The sequence below is a fragment of the Morone saxatilis genome, unplaced genomic scaffold (assembly GCF_004916995.1).
Source record: "Morone saxatilis isolate NCDOM2014 unplaced genomic scaffold, NCSU_SB_2.0 Contig11, whole genome shotgun sequence".
In the NCBI taxonomy this organism is placed as follows: Eukaryota; Metazoa; Chordata; class Actinopteri; family Moronidae; genus Morone; species Morone saxatilis.
In genome coordinates, this window is record NW_023339663.1 from 2,975,844 (window position 1) to 2,988,545 (window position 12,702).

Here is a 12,702-nt window from a genome sequence, read left to right on the forward strand (position 1 = left end):
CGGTCAACAGAGGTGATGCAGGGTCACAGTGACTACAGGGTGTCTCTGTACCTGTCTAACCTTTTCTCTGTGTCACTGTGTTTAATACTGTTAGTAGAAACACTGAGCAACAGACAGGAACTGATGATATTTACAGACTAGGACTGACCTGAGAGAGAGAGGTTAATTATGGTGTACAGGTTTCACTTGTGTGGAATTTGATGATATAAAATGTATATTCACCTATATATTTAAACAATTTAAAGTTATAGATCTGAATTTTTCTGTATTTTTGTTTAGTACTAGAAGGTATGTTTATTTGAGGGAATTTTTGTTAGTAGCTATGACCTACTGAGTCCAGTAGAGCTTTGATTGGGCCCAAAAAATCAGACCTGACCTGAGCCAAGGCCCAAAAAATTATGTGCAAGCCCGAACTGAGCCCAAACCACGGAAGCAGTTTTGGGCCCGATCCCGACCGGAAACCAAATTTCTACTTAGAATAAAAAAATAACTTTAAAAGTTTATTAAGAGTTAAAGTAAACTACATATAATAATATATTGTAAATTATTATAAAAACTAATAACAAAATCACTCGTTAATTGCAGTTGCATGCATTGTTAATAAAATATTAAAGATATATATTTATTTTTAAATCTAATTCTGTCCAAGCCTGACCTACAGCAGCAGTTTTGGGTCCGAACCTGGCTCACAGTGTTGGGTTCAATCGGATTCAAGCAGAGAATCAAAGCTCTAGACCTAAGGGCAAAGTCTGTGACCTATAATCTTACCTTTCATATGTTTTCTTTTATATTTTATATATCAAGTAAGTGGTTGTTTACTTTTAGGTTAAAAGTAGAGATGTTCCAATACTATTTCTTCCTTCCCGATACAGATTTTCCTACCTGAAATTTAATAACGTATACTACTACTGGATCAGTGCACAAACACATGTACATGCCGATATCCCATTTTATAGGCAGTACCGGAGGAATTTACGATACTGGTATTGGTATCAGAGCAACTCCAGTTAAAACCAGTAAAGATACTGAACAATCAATTCAGTTTTACTGCTTTGTTGACTAGTTTTCAACTGTAAATTGAACCACTTAGTACATATCTTGTCACAATTCTTCAGTAAACTAAGTCATCCCAAAAATTCATGTAAAAAAAAATTGGTTGATATATTGTTGTTGCCTGAATAACTTCTAGTCAGCTTCTAGTCTTTTCATTTTATGTGGTGTGGCTCTCTCTTTAGGCCTTTTTTTGGGATCTGTGTAATAAAATAAACTTTTTAAAGGGGATCACAAATTATTTTATGGGATCTCAAGATAATATAATCTGATATGATGTGTAAATAATATGTATATTTTATCTTGAAATGTGTATTTTATTTTAAGTTCTTCACTGTGTGTTTTTTTCTTGTTGTGTTTATGCTTATTCTGTAAATTCTGCATTAAGGTTCAAGAGAAAAGTTAAGAATATCATTAATTATACATCCAGTGTGTATTAATGACCATGACCAAAAAGTGCTCAACACTGAGCTTCTGTTGTCAAGTTCAGATATAATCAGCTATATAATCTGTGCAAAAGTGTCATAATCTTGGATATGTTTAACGTGACCCCTGCCTGTGCATATTGTAATGAGGATGACTCGAGGTTGATGTCAGAGAATGAAACAACTTAACCCTCTTTTCAGGCCGACAGCCAGAAGGGATTACAGGGATCAGATGACTGTAATCTACTCCATGATGTCTGTCCACCTCATCTGCTGGTTGTGAGGACATTTCTGTCTTCTATACATGATCTAAAACTGGTCAAAATATATGGCCGCTAGCAGTAATAAACATTAGTAGGGAGTACAAAAAAAAATACCACTGCCTCAACAGGAAGGCTTTGGGAATTTGGGAGTTTTTGTCACCACCGAAACTTAACAGAATTTCCTATTGATTTTTAAATCTCAGCAGATCAACATGTGGTTCCTATAAACTACAGTTTCAAACCAACCTGAACAATTTCAACTCAGTCCAGTGACTTTTCTAAATGTTTCAAAACCAGTGATTTACTCACTTTCATAGTGACATGTTTGCTCAAGATAATGCCTATTGAATTAAATTGCGTTATTATGACCAGCAATAGAACCATGGTAGACGTTGTGGGCCTTAGCAAGCCCCCAGTTCTGGGCTGTGACTGGCCCAGAAGGACTCTTTTCCACAATCAATAAAAATTTGGATACATTTTTCCGGGAGTTACAATTGCACCACTGTACAACGTCTCACCTCCCTCCAAGTAACTAGCGTCACCAGGTACTGATTTTTTTTATCCCTGACCCAGTGCCATCCCCTTGCAGAGGCAGTAGGAGGAGTAGGGTCAGAGGATTATTCCTAGATCGTATGACATTTTTTAGAGAGTCTTTAATCAGTCTGCGGTCCGACCCCCTGCTGACCCCGAAAGTCAGCCTGGTACACTCAGAGCCTTAGATTTCACCAAACCTACACAGTCATTTCTTAACCTTTATTTATCAAGAAAAAGGTGATCAGACTGAGTCACCTTCATACCTGTACGCACCTTCATACCTGACAGCTGAGGAAGATGACTAACCGCAGAGGAACATTTAGACATTCAGTAACACGTTAACAGTGGGACACTTTGAGTTTCAACTCTTCCAACCTCTATGAGGAATCAAACCATCAGCCTTCCAGTCGCTAACTAAAACTAAACGTATCAGCCAGTCAACCTCAGGGACAATCAGCATCATGGCTGCATTATGTTGAGAAAATGTGCCACAAATTTGCAGTATATTGATAAAGTGATCTGAGATGTGACAAAAAGATTCTCCATTTGTTTTTGTATCTGCTGTATCGCTTCCTAACTGGAGGGAATAAACTTTTGCGGATGGAGCGTAAATATTTGTCCAGCTACACTATGAACCATAACCCAACGACAACCTTTAGTCAGCCTTGGGTCTACATCGGGGTGCAGCAATCAAACTATCAAAAGTAATCTTTTGTTCCATATTTAAAACATATTTTCTTTATATGAGCTTTATAATGTTAATTTCTCGCCGCAGATCAAGCATACCAGTAAGCCAGCAGAACCTTTCTATTACTATTCAGTGATAGACAAAATAACTCACCCAGGAGGACAGGTACATCCGGCCACGCAGGGCTCATGTGTCGAGCAGGTGAGGTTGAGCAGGTAGGATTCACAGGTGCGCTCACAGGCCACACCCCTTCCTGACAGGAGGCCATCGTCCCCCTCTGAGCAGTTCTGGTAGAACTGACCAGCTGGACACAACCTGTCTGTAAGAGGAGGAGAATGTATGAATATGATGGAGAGAGGATGACAGTTAACTGGCAATTTTGATGAGCCTCTGTTTGCATGGTTGTTACTACAATGGAGCATTCGTACAAGCATAGATATTATAAGCACTACAGAATAAAACATTAATGTGACACGTTGAACAAAGCATCTGCCCAGCATGAGAAATAAGAAGAATGAACTGAAAAACCTTTTTGATTAAAGTGACTTACCACCGTCTGTTGTCTGGGACACCAATTTACCGTTCAGACAGAGTCTGCAAGAACACAGAATATAGGATGATGATGACGATGATGATGATAATGATACATGATAAAGGTCAATACAGAAACTACATGGGAGATTAATAAATGTGAAATTAAATCTCTTTCACTTTTGTGCACACTAAATATTCTGAATCAAGCCCTGTTAAAAAAAAGTCAGACGCACTTTGTCTGCTTGTCTGGGTTGTGACTGACAGGAGTCATTGTCAGTGTAACTGAAGGAACATGAGGATATCTGACCCACAGCAACAACCGGAAACCTAACTTTAAGACAGCTTTGTCTCCGTCCTGATTAGTGTTCTCATTCACAGTAATGGATTACTTTAACTAACTACAACTGTTTACTCTGCTGTCTCCAACTGTTTGATAGCTGAATTGCCAGAAGTCAGTGAAAAGTGTTTCTTTAATCATAATCATTATTAACATTAAGGTATGGGCAATATAAAATCCAAACACCAACAACAGAAAGAGCCAAAGCTGCAACTGTCCTTTAAGACGCGGGAGTGTGTTGAGGGCTAAGTTTAGGATGACGGACGAGAGGATCTTACTGAACACCTGCTGACGTCATGATCACATCTCCAGGCTCGTAATCTGCTCCGAGGAAACTGCAGGGACACTCGCTCCTGAAAAACCACACAAGTAAACAAAAAAAACAAGACCAACTCGGTTCACAGAGAAAACATCAATATGAAAGTGACAGATGGAACAGTTGTTTGTTTCTGTATGCAAAAATACATTTTAGTTAGAATCTCCTAAATCCAAAATCACACATCAAGTTTTGAGTGATGTAAACCAGACACTGTTTAGTTTGTTCTTTATTGTGTAAAGAATTATGTTAAAGAGGGCTTTGTGTTACCTTAAACAGAGTATTATAGGTAAGGGGATAGGGGGATGATAAGCAGGCTTTAGGAGGTAAAATCAGTGCTCGAGATGTCAAATCCACAACCAAATCTCCCTCAAACAACCTTATCTGTTTAGACTAAATTCTTTTAAGTTAAATTCTTATATAAAAACATAGAACTGCAGTGGATCTACGCTGTGCTAAATGTGTTAAGCGGAGGCTGAAAGCCTTGTAACATATAGGCCAGCGCCACACATCGGCCTCTGTACTACAAATTCTTTCTCACTGGTTATCAGATATCTGTGTCGTCCCCAGCCCGAGTGGGAATGAAAGGGGGGTTTCACTGTGAATTCCTTGATGTAACTCTATCACATGGTAAGTAAGGCACCGCGCTGCACTAGGATGTAAAAACCTGGGACATTTAAGAGGAATTAAGCTCCACGTCTTCTAGGGCAGAGCAGGCTGAAAGGGAGAGCACAATTACTGAGGTCCTCTGGCTCTATAACGTCTGCAGGAGAGATACAAGGCTTTCCACTTAAAGGCTGACCTAAACTTCAGAGCAGATACAAATATCACTTTGAGAGGATTTGTTTGGTGGAGTGACTCCAGCCAGTTAGCCGGTTAACGGGCTTCACAACTTTCCACAACACCGCAGCAGCCAGAGCTGGAGCTGCTCTGATACACAACAAGGACACTGATTCCCTCCTGAACTTTACGCTAAAATAACGGCACCAATGTAGCAATTTATTGTCTGAATAAAGTTAAAATACATTTTAATGCTACACAAGAGTGTGATAATTATCGTATCTCTCTCCTTGTGTTGCTATGTTGCACAGAAAAATGGAGGCTGAGACCCCGCCCCCTCAGTCTTACCTGTGCACACAGGTGTGGGTTCGATGGTTGTAGAAGGATCCCTGAGGGCAGACGCAGCCCTCCTCACACTCCTCCCCACAGTGCTGCGGGACAGAGAGGGCGGAGCAACGGCGCTGGCAAGATGACACGCAGGTGCCGTACTGCATGGTGGCAGGACAGGTGACCGCTGCAGAGAGACATTGTTAGCAGGTTAACATTTACATATTACTTCATAATTCTGCAGAACAGGACGCTGCTGAGTGATTATTCAGTATACAGTACTGGGATGTACTGCACTGTTCTAATGTCACAACGTCATCACATTTAAACCTGCAATTTTTGAGACGATGGAAACAAGTTAATAACAGTCTAATCTAAAGCAGAGATGAGTGGGCTAGAGAGGTCTAGTAAGCTCCACCACTAGATTTTTCATTGTCAAACTTGTACTCTTCAGACCCAACCAACACTGACTCATGTCACATCATTCCCAAATCCCAAATGTTTATGTTCAGAAACTCAACTGTGAGCATCGACACATTGAGGAAAGTTTGACATTTGGATCTGAAATCAGCAATAAAGAAAAGAAAAGAAAGAAAACGCATTATTATAATTCATTTATGAATTCATCTGTCCGTAACAGCGAGAGGTGAATCCTGGTACAAACCAGACTCTTTGACCTGTACACAAAATGTCTTAGAATGGTAGAACGTGAATACAGCGAATACTCACCACAGTCGGTTATCTGCGATCGAAAGTCAATGATGACGGAGAATCTGCGACAGTGGCGTGCGTAGTGGGCCAGTGCAGAGCAGAGACAAGGCGTCCCGCACTTACAGGTGTCTGAGCGACACTGCTGATGGAAGGATGTCGGACTGAGGTACTCGTGGCAGGCGGAGAACAGATCCTGGTTCAGTATATCGCACATCTCTGAGGCATAGGCCACTGAGCATGGGAGGGAGCAGGTCGGACGTCATGAAACACACGTTAACACTTTAGTTAAAGTTATTAATTGGTATATATTAAAATCTCAATTGATAATATATATCACTTTATATACCACATTGACTTATATGATTCAAACATATCCATGTAAATTCATGTGTCTACAGCAGCTTCATAGTAAAAGTCCTCCAGGAATTTGATGAGCTTTAGAGTGCTAACTTATAAATTAATGGACTATGTTTGATGTAAATCTATATTAAAGTAATTTCTAAATTTCTTTATGATCTAGGATAATAAAAAGATGATCTGTCGACAAAAAAGTGGTACAAAATGTGAAGATACACATTGAGACCAAACTGATTTATACATTAAGTATATACAATAAGAGCTAGAATATCATCACAATATTTAAAATTTATTATACAGCCTCATTTGATCATTTTAAATATTTAGAATGTTTTACAGTGTCAGTTTCTGAGATAATTAACATCAGCATAACATATAACACTGTGTATGTCTATTGTTTCACCACTGACACAGAAACAGCTAGGAAGTAGAGAAACTGACCGGCCTGCTGGTGCGTGTCACAAGGATCGAGCTGAGGCGTACTCAGGCTGGCCGAACAGGCTGACGACACTCTCCAGGCGTTTCCAAATAGCTGAGGAGTGCTTTCTATCATACCCGATGGAGATCTGCAGGAAAACCAGAGCACAGATTCAGGATGAGCATCAAGCCTCAGGGTCGTTCTATACCAGTTAGTGTTCCCATTTCTGCTGCAGGTGCCACAACGTTTCCACTTTGACGGAATAAATGTATGTAGTCTATGTATTTAGCATGCTGACGGCAAGAGCTACAACAACACAGAAAGCTTAACACACAGAAGCTTTTTGATATTTCAGTGTAACAGAAAAAGGTCTTCTGACATGTGCAATAACAGGTACTAGTGTTTTTATTTTGGGGTGTTTTTCTCAGTGGTATAGTCCAATCATAATTATTGACCATCTTATTCAGTACTTCTCAAATGGTCCTTTGGAGTACTGCAGGGGGTACGTGAGATTTTATTCATTTAAAAATGCATAATACCCAAAATTATTAAGCTGTAGTAAGTTCAATAACAAATGTAAATGTAAGTTCGATAAACCACATTTCATATTCAATATTCCTGTCTTTAACACAATGGTTTGCCATGAATTTAGTAATTCTAAACATTTGAAATGAAGCATTTAAGTGATTTTCAGTTACAAGATTGTTGTTTAATAAATCAGACACTGATGTCACTCTCTTGTACATCTTTATATAGGCTTTTTCTTTCTACTAAAAATGTTTTTGTGCTGGTCAGGGGGTAAAATATTTCAAAGGGGGTACATTAATGAAAAAGGTCTGAGAACTACTGTTCTACTGAACTACTAGCAAAATGTTGCTGGAACAAGTTTTCCTGGCTAAGAGTCAGTTCTTTGGTTGTCCAAACGCAAAAAAACTGGTTTGAGATGAGGCACCGACTCTGAACCAGCCAGTTTTAAAATCGGAATAGCTGAGGAAAGGATCTTCTGCTGTGTTTCTGACTTACTTACATCTTGTTTGTTCTAGCCATTAAATATGTCAATTTGTGTTTCAAAAAGATTTTCATTATGTCTAAAACAACTGTAAATAACTCCATAAACTGTTCTACTGTTGCTTCAAGCCTAGTAAAACCCAAACAAACACAACAGAATTAAATGATTAGCATCAAGATGAAGACAAAATATAAAACAGGATTCAGCAAATCATAATTTTAAAGACTTTTCAGAAGAGCTTTGGGCAAAGTCAATTCCAGTTTTCTATCTAGTAGCATACGACCACTTCAGTCACCGACTGGGATGTATATCCATTTACAGCTGTTAGACAACATCCGCCCATTATGGTCGGCCATTACGCTACGGTACAGTGGAGCCCCTATTCCGCTAACAGTAAATTCCTTGTTGAAGTGGCGTGTCCAGTTGGGCGCTCATCTGGCCCGCCTAAAAGAGCTGATCAGAGAGCGAGGCTTTTGATGCCGAGCCGCCGAGCCAGTGTGCATTACAGAGAGAGAGTGTGTGAGAGAGAGAGCACTTCACCATCACCTCCCTCTCTGCCTCTGAAACAGGAGTATGCTCTCTCTTTTTATCGTTGGAGGGAGGGTTAACGGAGGGCGCGGGATGGGTTAAAGGTCAGCCAGCACACACTTACAGGAAGTCATCTTGAATGTTGCCGTTGAAGGTGCCGCACAGGCCAACCGTGTCGTCCTTCCAAAGCTCGTCGGCCTGCAGGTAGAGGCGAAACTCCTTCCAGCTGTACTGCAGACGCAGGCCAAACGCCGTCTTCACCTGGAGGAACATGGACGACAGCTCCTGGATGTGGAAGGTGTCTGCGGAAGACGCGGGAGGAGAACATTTAGGCTTTCAGATGCTGATAGATGGGCTAAGTTCATATAAATGGATATAAATTCACTTCTCCATAAAACATTGTTTCTTCACTGCTGCATTTCTACGTCTCTTGGCACATTACCTGTTAATCAATGAGATGTCAGCAGGACTATGTATAATGTCACTGTGTACTCATTTCTGTGCATAAGATACAAACAAAACAGGAACCTGTTCAGTTAAACATTACTCCACAGCACTAATAGTGGTTGAAAACTCCACATGGGTGCCTTTAACTTTCAATCAGCTTTGTATCATTACAATGTGGGTAGTATATGCAAATGTGCAAATATGCAATCCAATCCAAATCCAAATACTCCAATCACACCGTCAAACTAGGCTGTGCTGATAAAATATTAATCAACATTACTTACTGCATTGACTATTAATTGCCTCAGATGTTTTCAGAAACATATTTTAGAGTTCTGTTAAGATGTAAAATGAGAAATTATGTGACCAGGCCGCCAATTTTTTCTGCTTGAAAATGGACAAGCCGAAACCAAGCACCAGCCAAATCGCAGTGTGTCACCCGTGGCCAGAGCTTCTGGTTGCTGTAAAACCACATCCCGTTTTCTTTGGTCACGTAGGACCAATTTAAAAAATATTTGCGTCTTTTTGTTGCATAGACAGCCCAGTTTTAGGAAAACATCATCTTTCTAGTGGTGAATTTATTCTTTAATCCTAAAAATATTGCTTTTGACGACCTTTTAGGGATGTAGAAGTGTACTCTTGGGTGTGCCAGTACAGTGTGACATCACTACAGGGAACACAGCTTGTCAACCTGTTGTTCTTTAACTGATGGATGATGTTTTCTCGCTGTATTAGTGTAGAATGTCTGTGCAGTTTTCTGGTACCAACCATTATATAGAAACCTAAAAAAAACATTTACAGCTTTAGATCAGTTAAACATTTTCTGCTTTCAATTCAACTCTAGTGAAGCTGATGGAAATCTCAGAGGTTCATCACTGTCTGTTTGACCAGTTAGTCAAGACCTTTATAGACAATGATTATCTTTATCAATTATTTAGCCAATTAATCTATTCATTATTTAGTTGATAAAATATCAGAAAATCGTGAAAATCCTTTACAGATTTGTTGATAGCTTCTTTGTCAGCCCAAAACAATGATATAAAACAAAGAAATCCTCATATTTGAAATGCTGGAAACAGTAAATTTTACTTGATAAATGCTAAACAACTGTCTAACTGACAATTTTCTGCTAAAAAATTACTTTTGATAATCAGTTAACTGACCTTTCAGTACTAGTTTTGGATGTGTTTGGGTTTGTAGTTTGAGATTCTTATTGATTTGTTGTCTCTTTGTGTCTGTCTGCAAGCACTTTCAATTGTACATGAAAGGTTCTATAGAAACAAAGACTGACTGATTGATTAATTGACTGACAGGAAATACTATTAAATGGAGCCAGGAATGCAAAGTACTTTGTCCAAACCTATTTGTAACAGAACATTAAGTGCTAAGTGTTAGTGTTGTTTTTATTCCTTAAGGTATCAAAATATCAGATCATTCTCACACAGTTCATCGCTGAACATACAAAAGGCTGCTGACTTGATCAACAGAATGCCGCAGTCTTGAAAACACTGGCGTGAAAAGGCAGTAATACTCAGAGGGAATGCATTTGTGCAACACAATGCAAGTGCTAACCCAGTAAAGTATTGGGAAAATATCTGTTCAATAGCACAGCTGTCATTCAATCCGTCTCTGCCATGACCCGTAAAGTGCTGAAAGAAGTCTGGCGCTGGATGTGAACAATGTTGGAAGATGGTAAAAGATGAGGGAGTTACCATCAGAATAGGGCAGGGAGATGCGGTACTGTCCGGCCATGAAGACCTCTCCAATGTGACTCAGTGTAATCTCCGTTCTTGGATCCTCGTCAATAACCAGGTTAACTGATTGGATGCAGGCCCCATCCAAATTCTGCAATTGAGACAAGATGGCTTGATAAAGCATGTTGGCATTATCCCAAACAGCAGCAATTCAGATACACAACAGGACACATAATGAGAGGGAAATCATGGGAAGAGAGCGGGAGGAATACAAGAAGGGGAAGGAAAGTAAAAACAACTTTACTTTACTTTCAAATCGCAGCGCTCTCTTTTTTGTGTTTTTTCCCTCCAGTCTTTGTACATTTATGAAGTTGAGTCATAAAGCTCTGGGATATGCACACTTTTTTGAGTTATAACATTTCCAACTTGCACAAATGCGTCATTACGTTGCTCTGCCCCAGGCAAATTTGCTACTAGCATCTGTCCATTGATGCACAGTTACATACAGCATTACCAATAGTAGGCTAAAAATTAAAGTCTTGCAGCTAGTGCTGGAGGATAGGTCTAATATCTGTGTGTATATCTTGGGGAGGTTTGGGTGATGGTTAGGTGTACAAAGCATGTGATTCTGATACCAGAGAACACATTTCCTGTTCCTGGTCTCCTATAAATGTTACCCTGCAAGGCAACTGAATTACCGAGATGGTGAGAATCCATTTTGTCAGGCTTCAAGTTAATGTGCTTGTGTCCCACCACAGTGGCTCTGAAAAATCAGTGTTCTATGAACTTTGTGGTGGTTTAGGTTTGACGGAACCGGAAAGAACAATGGCGGCCGCTAAAGAGGTTAGCATAGCAGCAGTTATATCAGAACTGGAGAGTATTTCTTCATTAAAAGAAGGGCAAAGAACGGCACTGAAGGTTTTTCTTGATGGAAAAGATGTTTCCGCTTTTCCGACTGACTTCGGTAAGAGCTTGAGTGCGTTACATGGTTCATTGATCTTACTGTGGCGGCTGTGGCGCAGAGGCACCTCCCCTAATCGGAAGGTTATTGGTTCAATCCCTGGCTCCTGGTGCCACATTTCAAAGTATCCTTGAGCAAGATACAGAACCCCGAATTGCTCCCGATGCCGTGCATCAGTGTGTGAATGTGTATGAATGCGTTAGTTTCTGTTCGATGGGCTTTGCCATCGCTGTGTGAATGTGTGTGAAAGGGTGAATGTGGCACGTAGTGTAAAAGCGCTTTGAGTGGTCGGAAGACTAGAAAGAAGCGCAATATACAAAGTCACAGGTTCCATATTACCATTACCAATTACCAAATCCAAGTAGCAAATTCGGGGATTCAAGTAGGCATTGCTACTTGCTCAAGGATATTTCGACATGTGGCGAGAGGGACCGGGGATCGAACCAACAACCTTCAAATTAGTGGATGACCCGTTCTACCTCTGAGCCACGGCTGCCCCTACCTCCTACGTAAGAGGTTTCTTGTCAGTTAAATGTAAACATGAAGTATTTTTTAGGTATTTGATGCTACCATTGTACTTGCAACAATCTTTGCTTAATATTTACATCCAGGTTTCATTCAGTCATAAAAAGCCTTCTTTGTCCAATGTCCTCCACTGAATCATGGAGGGAAAATTCATTTATTTTACCTTCTGTTCACATACGTCATTTGTATGTTTACAAAGCACACTCATTTCACAAACGTTTCTGAGACCAAACTGTCTAGCAACATACATTTGACAGGCAATACCTAATAGTACAACAAGGTTTATTTATTTATAATTTATTATATACTGTTTATATATGTGTGTACACATTGCACATTTTATCTATGTATGCTTGTGTTTGTGCTGTACTGTGTGACTGACTGTTTGTATGAGTGGGAGACTGACAGAGACCGAATACTAGGACTGACAGTGCTAGAGTCAGAGCAGCTTCTCTTCCCCACGTGTAGGTCCGTACCACATGGCTGCACAGCTAAAAACTCATGATTACTCTGTTGTGCTGCTGCCTGCCCTCATATCTCCAGATACTGATGTTAACATTACTGGTTGTTATTGCTCTTATGTTCCCTCTAATGACTTCAATAGCACTGCTGCTGCTTCTGGCACAGGTGATGAAACAGCTGGGGGGAAAAACAACCTCTATAGTACATCACACCCCTGCTAAAGCCTGTGCATTATCACCTTGTTATACTTTGGAGAATCAAATTCCCTACATCCTACACATCAAGCGAATAAGATAAGCAAGACGCAGAGGTAAAGCTTGGCGACAGTTATCGATC

The 12,702-nt window shown here is 40.0% G+C and overlaps 1 protein-coding gene across 1 annotated transcript in view; it reads right to left on the minus strand.

The window, feature by feature from the left end:
• otog (otogelin) overlaps positions 1-12,702 on the minus strand; it is a 53,347-nt gene that overhangs the window by 30,700 nt on the left and 9,945 nt on the right. The window contains exons 11-18 of the mRNA XM_035651990.1: positions 10,437-10,569; positions 8,402-8,579; positions 6,764-6,888; positions 5,984-6,196; positions 5,276-5,441; positions 4,110-4,184; positions 3,511-3,554; positions 3,114-3,279 (exon numbers count right to left, since the gene is read on the minus strand). Coding sequence (XP_035507883.1) covers positions 3,114-3,279; positions 3,511-3,554; positions 4,110-4,184; positions 5,276-5,441; positions 5,984-6,196; positions 6,764-6,888; positions 8,402-8,579; positions 10,437-10,569 — 1,100 coding nt within the window. The remainder of the gene's footprint in view (positions 1-3,113; positions 3,280-3,510; positions 3,555-4,109; positions 4,185-5,275; positions 5,442-5,983; positions 6,197-6,763; positions 6,889-8,401; positions 8,580-10,436; positions 10,570-12,702) is intronic.